This window comes from Corythoichthys intestinalis, chromosome 15 (assembly GCF_030265065.1).
Source record: "Corythoichthys intestinalis isolate RoL2023-P3 chromosome 15, ASM3026506v1, whole genome shotgun sequence".
Lineage (NCBI taxonomy): Eukaryota > Metazoa > Chordata > Actinopteri > Syngnathiformes > Syngnathidae > Corythoichthys > Corythoichthys intestinalis.
The window spans coordinates 53884748-53900974 of NC_080409.1; the positions used below are offsets into that span (position 1 = coordinate 53884748).

At 39.2% G+C, this 16227-nt stretch overlaps 1 protein-coding gene across 4 annotated transcripts in view; it reads right to left on the bottom strand.

The window, feature by feature from the left end:
• Nucleotides 1-32: 32 nt before the first annotated feature.
• The window catches only part of snx14 (sorting nexin 14), a 65611-nt gene continuing 49416 nt past the window's right edge, over nucleotides 33-16227 (bottom strand). Inside the window, exons 25-30 of one of the 4 annotated variants that reach the window (XM_057858636.1) lie at nucleotides 16008-16131; nucleotides 13056-13220; nucleotides 8167-8262; nucleotides 7990-8081; nucleotides 4441-4497; nucleotides 33-1821 (exon numbers count right to left, since the gene is read on the bottom strand). In XM_057858636.1, the coding sequence (XP_057714619.1) occupies nucleotides 1783-1821; nucleotides 4441-4497; nucleotides 7990-8081; nucleotides 8167-8262; nucleotides 13056-13220; nucleotides 16008-16131 (573 nt within the window). In that variant the 3' untranslated portion in view covers nucleotides 33-1782. Of the gene's footprint in view, nucleotides 1825-4440; nucleotides 4498-7989; nucleotides 8082-8166; nucleotides 8263-13055; nucleotides 13221-16007; nucleotides 16132-16227 lie in introns of all 4 variants that reach the window. The other 3 variants (XM_057858635.1, XM_057858637.1, XM_057858638.1) reach the window with 3 other exon arrangements.

Below are 16227 nucleotides of genomic sequence, written 5' to 3' on the forward strand. Positions count from 1 at the left end.
CAAAGTAACTGGTGATCATTTTCATGTTTTTTTTTTTTCTTTAAAAAAAAAAAAAAAAAAACTGGTCACACAAGCTGAAGTTTAAAGGGTTTTTGGGACAACGGGTATTGCAGATATTGCGATAACTAAATAATAATAACTAGATAATAACCTTTGCTATGTGTGGAAGTCATTTAATGTTGTGAATCAATCGTTAAAGTAGTTAAAATTGCTCCCATTATTGCATTAGTTCCCTTCAGTCTATTTTCCACGTGTAAGTTTTAAAACTGTTTCATCATTTAAAGATGGATTTAAGTTTTGCCGATTTAGGAGCATTTTAGATAAAAAGTGACTTAGGTTCGCTAGAAAGGTTCTCTTCAACAGAGCCTTCATGAGAAGTCTACTGCTTTAAGATGGCGGCTGTTTACTAACGCATCTAGTTCTTTACATATGTTGCTAATGCTGCCGTGTCTGTCATTTGCATCTAGTTCTGTATATATGTGATATCTACCGAAGCATCATGTGGGCGAAGTTTTATTGGAGCCACCTAGCATAGTAGCATCGCGTTTGCAACGGTGTCACACTCCCTTGCCTCCTCCCCACTCCTGCTCTGCTTTCGTCTCCGTGAGTCTTTTTCCAGACTTTTTCGCGGCAGTCAAACAACATCGTAACGCGCGCCTTTTCCGCCTCAGTAATGGTAACGGCGTTGCCAAGATGAGAAAATTCATTAATTATATTACTCACTACTGAAGAAAAAAACGCTATAACATTATAGTCTAACGCCGTTATTAACAACACTGATCACCAACTGCCCTGCCTTGCCTCCCCGAATTTCCCAGCAATTGGGTCCACCTCGCTTGCCCGCCTCTTCTCTCCTTCTGAATCTTCTTTTAAGTGAGCTGATGTCGTGGTACCCGCCTTTTGCTCCGACTGGTCTACCAGGCTAGCTGATGCCAGGGTACTGGCCTGTTGCTCCGGCTGTTGGTGGTCCACCTGGCTGACTGCAAGCGCTGTAGCTGGCCCCAACTTTGGTTGGCACTGAACCTGACCAGTTGCTGCCACGGTAGCAGCCTCCTGCCCCGGCTTGGCTGGCTGTCCCAGAACCTGGCTAGCTGCTGCGGCGCTGGCCTCCTCCTGCACCCATTAGCATGATTGCTGCAGTTGCCCTCATAGCCGGTTGTTGCTTTTCTGACTCGTTTTGAAACATCTTCCTTCTTTTTGAAAAAAAGACAGTAAATGCAACGTCTTTTTAGCATGTTGAAATACCGTTTGAAATTTCCAAAGTCCCAGAACACAGGGAGGCCAAAATCAAGAGGTGCTGGATCCTGTTCCGGCAGGATCCGGCACAAATTAACCCCTGCTGATAACCTTCACTGACTGGCACTCCAATCCACCAACAGCCAATCGCAGAAAAGAGTGAACAATAAATATTTGAACCGGTTAGCTGCCACATGCTAATTAAAAAGATTTGCACAGATAAGCAACAATGACCAACTAAAATAGCTTCAAAGGCACATTCTGGGCATTTTCAACACAAATTGTTGCGCAAATCCGAGAAAATGACAACTAGATTATTATACATTAATAATAATGCTAGCAAGGTTAGGGGTTTATCGATTATATAAGAGAATAATCATTGAACAGCTCCGAATTGTCAGTGCAATGTTGTTATTTTTTTTATTTTAAATATTAATGTTACAGATATTTCACAGTTGTAGAAACAACAACAACAAATGTTTCTGGAGCCATAAAAGTGCAATTAATGTGCATTGAAATTGTTAGGTTTCTGTCAGTTTTACCAATTCACATCCAAGGAGCACTGATTGAAGAGTCTTTATGCACCTGCTGAGAAGATACAGCATAATCATGGAATCAGGTATTTTGCATACATCACATCATAGACACAATTTTATACTACCGCAATCAATAGTTGTTTGCAAGACTACATCTGATTCTTTAGAATTAGATACTTAAAAGCTTACACTGCTGGCCAAATGTATTGGCACCCCTACAATTCTGTCAGATAATGCTGAATTTCTCCCAGAAAATGATTGCAATTACAAATGCTTTGGCAGTAATATCTTCATTGATATTTCTTGCATTGGAAAAACACAAAAGAGAATGTGAAAATAAATTCAATCATTATCATTTTACACAAAACTCCAAAAATGGGCCACACAAAAGTATTGGCACCCTCAGCCTAATACTTGGTAGCACAACCTTTAGACGATATAACTGTAAACAACCGCTTCCAGTATCCATCAATGAGTTTCTTACAATGCTCTGCTAGAATTTTAGACTATTCTTCTTTGGGCAACAGTTCAAGGTTTTTGAGATTTGAAGGGTGCCATTTTCAGATCTCTCCACAGGTGTTCTAAGGAATTCAGGTCTGGACTCATTGCTGGCCACTTCAGAAGTCTCCAGTGCTTTCTCTCAAACCTTTTTGAAGTGTGTTTTGGGTCATTGTCCTGCCATGACCTTCGAGGGAGACCCGGCTTTCTCACACTGGGCCCTAAATTATGCTGCAAAATTTGTTGGTAGTCTTCAGACTTCATAATGCCATGCACACAGTTAAGCAGTCCTGTGCCAGAGTAAGCAAAGCAACCCCAAAACATCAGGGAACCTCCGCCATGTTTGACTGTGGGGACCATGTTCTTTTCTTTGAAAGCCTTGTTTTTTTCTGTAAACTATGTTGATGCCTTTTCCCAAAAAGCTCTACGTTTGTCTCATCTGACCAGAGAAAGTTCTTCCAAAACGTTTTTGGCTTTTTCGGGTAAGTTTTGGCAAACTCCAGCCTGGCTTTTTTATGTCTTTGGGTCAGAAGTGGGGTCTGCCTGGCTATCCTACCATGGATTCTCTTTTCATTAAGACGCCGATAGATAGTACGGGTTGACACTGTCGTACCCTCGGACTGCGGGACAGCTTGAACTTGTTTGGATGTTAGTCAAGGTTCTTTACCCACCATCCGCACAATCTTTCGTTGAAATCTCTGGTCGATTTTTCTTTTCCGTCCACATCTAGGGACACAGTGCCATGGGCTTTACACTTATTGATGACACCGCACGGTAGACACAGGAATATTCAGGTCTTTGGAGATGGACTTGAAGCCTTGAGATTGCCAATGCTTCCTCACTATTTTACTTCTGTAGTCCTCAGACAGTTCTTTGGTCTTCTTTCTTTTCTCCATGCTCAATGTGGTACACACAAGGACACGGGTTGAGTCAACTTTAATCCATTTTGACTGGCTGCAAGTGTGATTACACTGGCTCCCTGTTCACCTCCGTATTGAATTCAAAATCCTCCTTCACACCCATCACTGTCTACACGGTGTAGCCCCCACCTACCTCACCGAATTCATCACATCACATACTTCAGCCAGAACCCGGTCAGGCCAACAGGTTAGGGTTTACAGCTTTACAGCTGCTGCTCCCCGTCTGTGGAACGCCCTCCCAGACCACCTCAGAGCCCCGCAGACGGTGGATGCATTTAAAAAAGGACTAAAAACTCACCTTTTAAAAAAAGCTTATTCTAGCTAATTTTATTTGACTGTTTTACTTGTATCTAATTGGTATCTGATTTTATCTGTGCTTGTGTCTGTTTTGCTTTTACTCTTTTATTCTTAGTCTTCATTTAATTTATTATTTTCTTTTTTGCCAATGTGCACTTTGAGATTTGTTTTTCAAATGTAAAGTGCGTTATAAATAAAATGCATTATTATTATTATTATTATTTAGTTATTGCCACCACCTGGTATATGCCACAGTTAAGTAACGGGTGCTGTTAATTACACAAATTACAGAAGCATCACATGATTTTTCAAAGGGTGCCAATACTTTTGTCCGGCTCATTTTTTGGAGTTGTGTGTAAAATAATCTTGATTTTTTTTTTTTTTTTTTTAAAGAAAATTCATTCTCTTTTGTGTTTTTTTTCCCATTGCAAGCTAAATAAATGAAGATATTACTACCAAAGCATTTGTAATTGCAATCATTTTCTGGGAGAAATCGAGCATTATCTGACACAACTGCAGCGGTGCCAATACTTTTGGCCAGCAGTGTATTTACTTTTGAATTCAATGCCAAAGGGAATATGTCTAATCATTGTGGATTAGCATTGTGGAATTTGAACCATTTTGGATCAAAATATGTCAGTAGACAGTGCTTAACAAATTCATTGAAACAAAAAAAATGAGGTGTTATAATGTCATTTTACTGAGCTCTTCAAATGCTATCCTTTTGAACAGGAATGATGAATTCTCCTTTTATACACAGCCAGAATTAATTAATCATCACAACCACTACAACACATTGATGGAATGCAAGTAAATAGCTAGTTGGACACCTTAACCAGGGAATAGCAATTCCATACAAATACAAAAACGATGTGAAATTGGTTAGTTGTTTAATAAATATGTCAAGCACTGTAGATTTAGAATAAACTTAGCTAAGGCAAACACTCATGTACCTTGTTCAGTTCTGGGAAGAGTTCTTGAACAGCAATATCCAACAGAACATAGGTAAGCTGAAAATGGCAACAACAACAAAAAAAGACCAACAATTTGAGAAGCATTTAGGCAGCTGACATTAAAATGGTACACATTTTACAAACGTACTATTTCTTTTAAAGTTGGAGAATTCAATTCAATTAATTATACCCACCTGTACGCCATGCAATATACAGTGCCTTGCAAAAGTATTCGGCCCCCTTGAACCTTGCAACCTTTCGCCACATTTCAGGCTTCAAACATAAAGATATAAAATTTTAATTTTTTGTCAAGAATCAACAACAAGTGGGACACAATCGTGAAGTGGAACAACATTTATTGGATAATTTAAACTTTTTTAACAAATTAAAAACTGAAAAGTGGGGCGTGCAATATTATTCGGCCCCCTTGCGTTAATACTTTGTAGCGCCACCTTTTGCTCCAATTACAGCTGCAAGTCGCTTGGGGTATGTTTCTATCAGTTTTGCACATCGAGAGACTGACATTCTTGCCCATTCTTCCTTGCAAAACAGCTCGAGCTCAGTGAGGTTGGATGGAGAGTGTTTGTGAACAGCAGTCTTCAGCTCTTTCCACAGATTCTCGATTGGATTCAGGTCTAGACTTTGACTTGGCCATTCTAACACCTGGATACGTTTATTTTTGAACCATTCCATTGTAGATTTGGCTTTATGTTTTGGATCATTGTCCTGTTGGAAGATAAATCTCCGTCCCAGTCTCAGGTCTTGTGCAGATACCAACAGATTTTCTTCCAGAATGTTCCTGTATTTGGCTGCATCCATCTTCCCGTCAATTTTAACCATCTTCCCTGTCCCTGCTGAAGAAAAGCAGGCCCAAACCATGATGCTGCCACCACCATGTTTGACAGTGGGGATGGTGTGTTCAGGGTGATGAGCTGTGTTGCTTTTACGCCAAACATATCGTTTTGCATTGTGGCCAAAAAGTTCAATTTTGGTTTCATCTGACCAGAGCACCTTCTTCCACATGTTTGGTGTGTCTCCCAGGTGGCTTGTGGCAAACTTTAAACGAGACTTCTTATGGATATCTTTGAGAAATGGCTTTCTTCTTGCCACTCTTCCATAAAGGCCAGATTTGTGCAGTGTACGACTGATTGTTGTCCTATGGACAGACTCTCCCACCTCAGCTGTAGATCTCTGCAGTTCATCCAGAGTGATCATGGGCCTCTTGGCTGCATCTCTGATCAGTTTTCTCCTTGTTTGAGAAGAAAGTTTGGAAGGACGGCCGGGTCTTGGTAGATTTGCAGTGGTCTGATGCTCCTTCCATTTCAATATGATGGCTTGCACAGCGCTCCTTGAGATGTTTAAAGCTTGGGAAATCTTTTTGTATTAAAATCCGGCTTTAAACTTCTCCACAACAGTATCTCGGACCTGCCTGGTGTGTTCCTTGGTTTTCATAATGCTCTCTGCACTTTAAACAGAACCCTGAGAGTATCACAGAGCAGGTGCATTTATACGGAGACTTGATTACACACAGGTGGATTCTATTTATCATCATCGGTCATTTAGGACAACATTGGATCATTCAGAGATCCTCACTGAACTTCTGGAGTGAGTTTGCTGCACTGAAAGTAAAGGGGCCGAATAATATTGCACGCCCCACTTTTCAGTTTTTTATTTGTTAAAAAAGTTGAAATTATCCAATAAATGTTGTTCCACTTCACGATTGTGTCCCACTTGTTGTTGATTCTTGACAAAAAAATTAAATTTCATATCTTTATGTTTGAAGCCTGAAATGTGGCGAAAGGTTGCAAGATTCAAGGGGGCCGAATACTTTTGCAAGGCACTGTATATGTTAAAAAAAAGCTGTTGGAGAGTTTAGAGAATGCTCGCCATTAGCATTCAACTAATGCTAACCCGAATGCGATGCTAACAGTACAAGTTACTGTACATTTAGTGTGTGATGATCACTCAGCACAGACCTTTAAAGGTGAAAGCAACATTGCATATGCTTTCTTGCCAAGAAAAGAAATCTTACCGTGTATGTTTTTTTTTTTTAATAGTTAGCAGCGTCCAGGTGAGTATAATTGATTCAAAATAATGTACTGTTTTCCTGCTGAGTGCGTATTATCACCACGTTGTCCTTGTAGATAGATGCTACAAAATGTGCACGTCTATCATTGTTCATTGGAAATCGTTGGAAACCTTGATTTAATTTTACAGGCGAAAACATTTTTAGCAAGCGTCGCCTAAAACTAGACAAAATTAGTCAGCAGGGCCAAGAACGAAAAGTGGTATTTGCCATGTGGCAAAATGTATTATTTTTTACATGCTTTTTTTTTTTTTTTTGGTTTGTGGCAAAACGGATGTGCTGTAATGTAAAGTCTATGGTCAAAAATCACAACCACACGTTTTTCTACCATTCAAAATGAATGGAAAACTTGGACGTCCACAGCCGTCAATGGCATAGCCTGACTTGGGTGCCAGTTGAATGTCAATGTGCTGTAATGGCAAGTGTATGGTCAAAAAACCCAGCCACACATGTTTTTTTGCTATTTAAAATGAATGGAAAATTTGGACATGGATAGCCGTCAATGGCATTGACGTGCATGGCATATACCCCTAAAAAATCCCACATACCAAAAAATATATATATTTTCCACATGGCAAAATCCATTTTTGTCACATACCAATAAAAAATGCCACATGGCGAAATCCATTTTGCCACATGGGAAAAAAATGCCACATGGCAAAAAAAAATACCACATGGCAAAATCAATTCTGCCACATGGCAAAAAAAAAAAAAAAACACATGGCAAAATCCATTTTGTCACATGCCAAAAAAATGCCACATGGCAAAATCCATTTTGCCACCTACCAATAAAAAATGCCACTTGTCAAAATACATTTTGCCACATGGAAAAAAAAAATGCCACATGGCAAAATCCATTTTACCACATGGCAAAATCCATTTTGCCACATGGCGAAAAAAAAAAAAAAAAAACCTCATGGCAAAATTTATTTTGCCACATGGCAAAAAATGCGACATGGCAAAATCATTTTTGCCAGATGGCAAAAAAATGCCACATGGCTGAATCTATTTTGCCACATGGCAAATACCACTTTCGGTTCTCGCTGTCACTCAAATTAGTCTTCAGTTTTTGTCCACAAAAACTAGACGAAGAAAACACATTTTCAGATGACTAACACTTAAAAAAAAAAAAACAAAACACAGATTTTAATGTTTTTTTATATTCTAATGTATTTTACATTCGACTAAAACAGTGAAATCCAACTTCCACAGAAATCCAGGTTACGTCGCCAGCGTACGAACGCAACTCTGTCGTAACTCGAAGACTCCGTATATTAAAGTTGACTCCATTACACGCATACGTTCTATTCTTTTGAAACCTATCCGCATTGACATCACAGCTCACGGTATTTTCCACTGCTAAGTCAATATTTCACCTTGACAGGACAGGCTATTGAGCAACAGAGTAGGCGGTAGAAGAGGACATGAGCCATGCATGTGACGGTGTGGGCGAGTGTTGTTACCTGCTTGTTGACAACTGGCTGCTGCAGCCCATCAAAGAGGAGACATACGCCTTCGTACTTGGCCTCTTCGCCAATACATTTCCCCAGAAGGTCTGCAGATAAACGCTTTTTGAATTGGCAGCCACCCTTTTAAACATCTCTCTGTCTTGCGAGGGGAAAACGCTGACAGGAAATTACCGGGAATGTATCTCATCATCTCTCCAAACGTCCTTTTTGCTCTCCTCTGCTTATCTTGAGCCGAGCGAGGGGGACTGCTCTCACAGAAAACAGCATCTATGGGAGCAAGCAGATATTTTTCCAGGACTTCCTTTTTAAATAAATACACACCATATTGGGGTCACCAACCTTTGAGAAACATACTTTATAAAGAAGGTTATCTTGGAAAACATACTTCCGTTTCTATGGATGTTCACGTTTCATTTTCACATTCCTAAAGTCACAAGTTTTTCCCTATACTGTTATGTTTAACAGTGCATATCTCACACACTCTAGTTATGTTTTTGTCATAACATAGCTTTAGCAGACCAAACCACGATAGAAGATATTTTCTCTTAATCATTCTGGATTCTTTTAGTTTGCTGAAAATCTTGGTGTTTACATTGTGTCTCTACAAAAAATGCAAAAAAATGCCATTTTGACCAAGTGTTGATAAACAGTGTCATTCATCAAATTACCCAATAGTAAATCTGTTTTTTCTGCATTTAAATTAGGGCTGTCAAAATTATTGCGTTAACGAGCGGTAATTCATTTTTCTAATTCAGGCATGAAAATGGGTCAGGGGTTAAAAAGGTGAGAAGGGTGTGGAGGAAATATGTTCCAGTATTGTACACCCCAACAAAATATTGAGCTCTGTCGACCCACACTGCGTTTCAGCAGGGCCATGCAGAGACCGGTGTAGGGGTGGGTGCTCGTAGCTCAAAAGGGGCACATGAACAAGTATTTAATACACCTTAAAACAACATAACTTCAATTTTAACCAGCTTTAGATAATAATTGGCTGCGACTGTGACATACTTTAATTGGGAGGGGGCAACAGTGAATAGAAATCAAAACTGTCATCAACACTTTCTGGCTGTGACTCAGTCAGTCTGCCTCTTTTCTTCCTTCAACCTCTGCATCAAAACTTCCTTCCTCAACTTGTTCATCTGAGAACAAACCACATCAGATGGTCACTGAGCCACCAACAGCACAGTTTTCTTAAAACTATTATTTCATTATTATCCATACTTAACAACTCTAGCACCTAATGATTAATAAAGCAATGACATAAAAATCTTATAGAAAAATAACATTGTAATTGTGTTTATAATTGGATTTAATACCCGACTATCCTTGCAAACTTGTTCTTACCAGGTCTGCTATTCACCCAGCTGATGAGGTATCCGCTGCCTTTAGCAGCCTCATCTAACTCCTTTTTTTATCCCTCAATCTCCCTTCCCTACGACGCATGTCTATGTAATGAAATATAAATATTTAAAAAAACAAACAGACTCCCCGGTGGCTTTTAGTTTTAAAGCTTTCTTAATTTCTTTCTTACTCAATAACGATGGAGTTAGATTTGTGTTTTTATTATTCAATCAAAAAACAAAGTTACTTCTATCAAAAACAAAGTTGCTTCAATCAAAATACAGTATTTACTTTTAATCCCAAAAAGTAGCTTCAATAAAAAAAAAAAATTTTTTTTTTGATTGCAATAATAAATTTGAGACAAAAAAAGCATTTGAAAACTATTTTTCTTGATTGAAACAAATTTTTCCATTTAAGTAATGTTATGCGTTTGGGCCACATTTTGGCTAGGACATTTGTGTCTTTGTTATTCAATCAAATAAGTTGGGGCGCTACTTCGCGGTTTTCACTTATTGCGGCGGGTTCTGGTCCCCATTAACCGCGAAAAACGAGGGATCCCTGTATTTCTGAAAAGCTTTAAGAAGCAGGACTCATTCCCACCACTCGTCGGGCCGCTGTTGTGCCGACACCGGCCGTCAGCTCAAATCCAAGCCGAAAATAACGCGTCTCCGGCGGACGACGGGAGCGATGTGAGGCGCCCCCTCCATCCGAGAGAATGCCGCTTAATTTGACTCAACAGTGTGTTTCTTCGTTTATATTACCGCTAAATACACAAGCTTGACGCCAATTTAACGGGAGCTATTTTTTTTCATGGGAGATTTGGCTAGCTCTGGCAGTGTTCAACGCAAGCTGCAACGAATGGCAGTAACTTTTTTATATCGCAAAACGTGAAAACGATTGAAACCATTACTCACCAAATTCAATCTGCTGGCAAATACAGGCAAGTGTGTATGCTGCGCTCCGGTCTGCCCCGATGTGGATAAGGCCTGCTTGTTGTTTTCGCTGCTTTGCAATGCAACCGAAGGCTCTCCGAGCACTCCATGTACACACGTAAGGAGTGCGCGCGTTTGGAATAATGGAACGCAGCTTGGGCCGATGATTGGTTCTCGTCAGCGAAGCATCTAGAAGGATTTGCTGACTGTGTTCTTAAGTGCTCAGTTTACGTACTAAGTTGATCACATGATGATAATAATAATAATTAAATAAAACCTCCCGACCCCCCCCCCCCTCCTCCCAAAAAGAATTTCTCCTCGGATCTACGCAATTCACGTAGGTCGCCCTTTTTGACTTCAAAACGGCGAATTTCGCCGAAAGGTGAGAGATTTTCATGCCTGCTAATTAATCACGATAAAATATTTGACGCAATTAATGCACATGCTCCTCTCAAACAGATTAAAATGACAGAACAGGGTCATGTGCACTTGTTACTTGTGTTTTGTCGCCCTCCGCTGGCGCTTGGGTGCGACTGATTTTATGACCATGAGAATTGTGTAATTATTGTCATCAACAGACCTACTAGTTTATTTTCCGATTGAAAATTTTACAAATTTTATTAAAACGAAAACAATAAGAGGGGTTTTAATATAAAACTTCTATAACTTGTACTAACACTTATCTTTGAAGAACTACAAGTCTTTCTATCAATGGATCGCTTTAACAGAATGTTAATGTTCATGCCATCTTGTTGATTTATTGTTATAATAAACAAATACAGTACTTATGTACAGTATGTTGAATGTATATATCCCTCTTGTGTCTTATCTTTCCATTCCAACAATAATTTACAGAAAAACATGGCATATTTTATAGATGGTTTGAATTGCGATTAATTACCATTAATTCATTTTTAAGCTGTGATTAACTCGATTAAAAAATTTTAATCGTTTGACAGCCCTAATTTAAATATGTAAGACAATAGCTGTGCAGTTCAAAGGTGCTGCAAATTTGGCAACTGGCAGGTGTAAATACATGCAGTGATACAGAATCACTCGACAAAAAATTGTTAAAGGGTACCACGGATAAAAAGACATGTAGTTCTTAAAGTGCCAATGACACAAAAATGTTAATGCATGTTAATTCATATGTCATGCGGATTTTTGGATGTGTGTGAAAGCGATCGTTTTATTTATTCAATTTTTGAATCCCGCGCCATGAAAATGAGTGACTTCCGGCTCCAGTCTCGGGTCGGGGACGAATGCGAATGTGACGTCACCCGGGTCAGCATCACACAATACAGCATTGCTTTATAGCATGCAGATGGAATGCGGATTCAGCTGATTTTGCGGATTCATTTGTTTATTTTTCGCATCACGCCAGCCAAATGTGCTACAGGGTTTTGTTGCTGCACCAGGGAGAGGCATGTGAGCCTTTTTGGGTTTCAAAAGGTTCCCGTTCACCGCAGATATTGGCCAAAACAAGTCCAACAACTGTGGGACCATTGGACTTACGAGGAAGTGGGTAAACCTTGTTTTGTACCATGTCAAATACTGGGATCATGGCACACGTTTTAATACAGAGGTGGCTTGCATTTTGTGGCTGATAGTCCACAGACAATGCCACTCGACCGATGACCGGCGGCTTGTTGCACCCCCGCCGGGAAAACGCTATACTCTGCTTATTGCCCTCTTCGTGTGTCCGGTGTTCTGTCAAATTTTCCACCCTATCAGAAATTGCAACTTTGTGTTAATAATGGTAAACACTAAAAACTTTCTTTAAATAAAGGACTGTTTACGTACATTTTATCATGGACAGACATGTAGAAAAGTTGAGACACATCCTGCCATGTTAGCTGCACAACAACTGCACGCCGCTCTCTCACTGTTTACGTCTTTGCCGTATAGTTAAGCATTAGTTTACACCATATTCTTGTTGACCATATGGCAGCTACGCGCTCCTCCAACGTCAGCCAGATTGTCCGGTGGTCATTCTCCAGGTGCTTCCCAGGTAAACTAGCTCTCCTGCAAGCAGCAGGGGAACGACGAGCTTTTACTTGCTCATTGCCGGGCGGGTTGCCGATCGGCGAAGACAATCGACAATCCCGCCGCCGTGTGATATGATCCGGGGTAGTCTGGTGTGATTTTTCACTTTGAAAGGCGAGAATAAGACTTTGAAACATCACTCAGTTTGGGTTAGCATGTCAGCTTGCTGTCACGCCTCCTGGTTTGTTTATGCTCTCCGAAACCGGGGCAGGGAAATGACAAAAGCCGGACTAATACGGTCGCATAAAGTCGACAGTTTTGACCATTATGGAGTAATTTTGCAATGTCGTACGGAATAAATGCATTTTGAATATTTCATGTTTCATTTAGCACAAGACTGTAATTATTACTGTATCTGTCATGACAGAACATCGCTTCAGGGATATCTGGCGCCATCTAGCGTCGTGAATGGGTATAATGTCTAGACCGCAAATATAAGACGACCCACACTTTTTCAGTCTTATTTCAATGCAAAAAAACACAGTCTTTATATATTCATACAGTCATTATAATGCCATTTAAGACTAATTTTCTCCTGTCATAGGCACTTTAAACCATGTAAAACCCAAGAATCTCTCTACTTTGTAGTGACTTTAGTAGTATGAACTTGTACTGCATGTTATTTTCTGAGCCAAGTCCAAATTTACTGTCTGGTTTTGTACAGCTACTGTATATATATTTAAGCTATGAAATATGCTAACACTGTGTTGGCGTACAATACTAAATTTCAATGCAGCATACCTCTCAAAAGGGTGATGAGGGAGACAAGGCGGTGCTCTTCCACCATCTGATTGAGTTTTTGTTGAAGGTAGCAATCAGTGTACGCCTCCAACGTGTTCTTAAACAGGATCCTTCCACCCATCATCAGGTGGTGCAACCAGTCAGGAATGTGGAAGACAACTCGGCCTAACAAATAACAGAATAGTAACTCAGTTATTTGACAACTGAAATATCATGGTTCATATAAAGTTAGCACCTTACAATGTTTGTTATACTGATAAAATATGACATACCATATTTTTCGGACTATAAGTTGTACCAGCCAAAAAATGCACATTGAAGAGGGGGGAAAAAAACAGTCACACCATTGCTGTTTTTATCAGCCCTTTATTTTTGACTTAGTCTTAAGCCATGTCTACTCGTAGCAGGGTATTTTGCAAAAAAAAAAAAAAAAAAACTTTTTGTACGGTTTGGCCTATCATCCACATGCACATTTAAACAAGGATTCTTGAAAACTACGGCCAAAGTGAAGAATTGCGAATCCTGTGTTTGTGGCACCACCATGTGGACACTGATAACCGAAGATTTAACTGCGGAAACGTCACTGACTGTGACAAATTTTCTTCCAACGTCACAAATGACACCAATGTTTACATCGTTTACATTTGGATCTAATTATTGGACAGGTGCTTCCTGTTTCCATTTATTTACTTTTGCAGTGCTTCATATTGAAGAACTCATGCGAAGGATTTCTCGCACATTGTTATGAATGTAAGTATTATATTTTTATTATATTTAAATATTTATATTTTTTCGTATAAAAAATGACTTCTGTTTTGTGATGTAAGCTTCTATCTTGGAGCAAGATGTGTAGAGCGGGTAGTACTAATGGCTCGCGAGTAAGAGCACATGTACACATGAAGAAGGACGTATTTGTGCACACGAAGTAGAGCGCACATACAAGAAAGGAGCGACAGCTAGCACCAAAAGTGGTATTTGCCATGTGGCTTTTTTTTTTTTTTTTTTTTTGCCATTTGGCATTTTTTCTTTGCCATGTGGCAAAATTGATTTTGTCATGTGGCATTTTTGGGGGAATATGTCAGTTTTGCAGGCCATGCACGTCCATGCCATTGACATCTATGCACGTCCAAATTTTCCGTTCAATTTAAATGGCAGAAAACATGTGTGGCTGTGATTTTTGAACATACACTTTACATTACAGCACATTGACATTCAACTGGCACCCAAGTCAATGCGCTGGAATATCCCCCCTGCCCCCCAAAAAATGCCACATGGCAAAATCCATTTTGCCACATGTCAAAAAAATGCCACATGGCAAAATCAATTTTGTCACTTGGTAAAAAAATTGCCACATGGCAAAATTCATTTTGCCACATGTCAAAAAAATGCCACATGGCAAAATCAATTTTGTCACTTGGTAAAAAAATTGCCACGTGGCAAAATTCATTTTGCCACATGTCAAAAAAATACCACATGGCAAAATCAATTTTGTCACTTGGTAAAAAAATTGCCACATGGCAAAATTCATTTTGCCACATGTCAAAAAATGCCCCATGGCAAAATCCGTTTTGTCACATGTCAAAATCCATTTTGCCACATGGCAAAAAATGCCACATGGCAAAATCAAATTTGTCACTTGGTAAAAAAATTGCCACGTGGCAAAATTCATTTTGCCACATGTCAAAAAAAAGCCCATGGCAAAATCCGTTTTGTCACATGCCAAAATCCATTTTGCCTCATGTCAAAAAAAAAAATACCACATGGCAAAATCAATTTTGTCACTTGGTATATAAAAATGCCACATGGCAAAATCCATTTTGCCTCATGTCAAAAAAAAAAAAAACACATGGCAAAATCAATTTTGTCACTTGGTAAAAAAAATGCCACATGGCAAAATCCATTTTGCCTCATGTCAAAAAAATACCACATGGCAAAATCAATTTTGCCTCATGTCAAAAAAAAAAAAATGCCACATGGCAAAATCCATTTTGTCACTTGGTAAAAAAAAAAATGCCACATGGCAAAATCCATTTTGCCTCATGTCAAAAAAATACCACATGGCAAAATCAATTTTGTCACTTGGTAAAAAAAAATTGCCACATGGCAAAATTCATTTTGCCACATGTCAAAAAAATGCCCGTGGCAAAATTCGTTTTGTCACATGGCAAAATCCATTTTGCCTCATGTCAAAAAAATACCACATGGCAAAATCAATTTTGTCACTTGGTAAAAAAAATGCCACATGTCAAAATCCATTTTGTCACATGGCAAAATGCATTTTGCCATATGTCAAAAAAATGCCCCATGGCAAAATCCATTTTGTCACATGGCAAAATCCATTTTGTCACATGGCAAAATCCATTTTGCCTCATGACAAAATAAAATATCACATGGCAAAATCAATTTTGTCACTTGGCAAAAAAAAAATGCCACTTGGCAAAATCCATTTTGCCACATGGCAAATACCACTTTTGGTTCTCGGTCAAGGAAGAATGCATTTGCTCCAACAAAGAAGTCGCACAGTCGAGTAAGCCAGAGAGGGGAAAGCCTGCGCGCACATTTGGTACTTGTGAAGCATCCAAGGAGGCAACACCTGTATATAACACCTTTTGTACCGTACACATACATGCCAATCGTTTGTTATTGCTGTATCAGCAGCTACTTGTTAACGCAAATTTGAATTGCTGTTATTGAAGATGAAACTATTTATTTTGAAATTTAGGGATACTTATAGGGTTACCGGTAATTCTGACTTGCAAGAAAATTCTGGTTATGTCGCCAGCGTAGGAACGGAACTCATTCGTAAACTGGGAAATAACTGTATATAAGTCGCATCTGTGTATAATTAGGATGCCCAGCCAAACTAAAAAAAAAAAAAAAAAAAAGTGCGACTTATAGTCCGGAAAATCCGGTTATTACACATGGATGCGGGTGATCAATATGCATACTTACCCACATACATTAAATAGTCATACACCCCCTCCACGGTAAGGATTTCCATGAAGTAGTTTTGGTTGTGCCTCTTTTCTGCCATTTCGGACCGGTTGGCATTGTTTTTGAAGAGATCGTTGAAGAGCTTTCAAGAAAAAAAGTATCATAATCATAAAAATGTAAGGTTTTAACTTCAGCAAATTCAAATGTTGTGGAGGAAAAATTTATCTCAACTCCATCT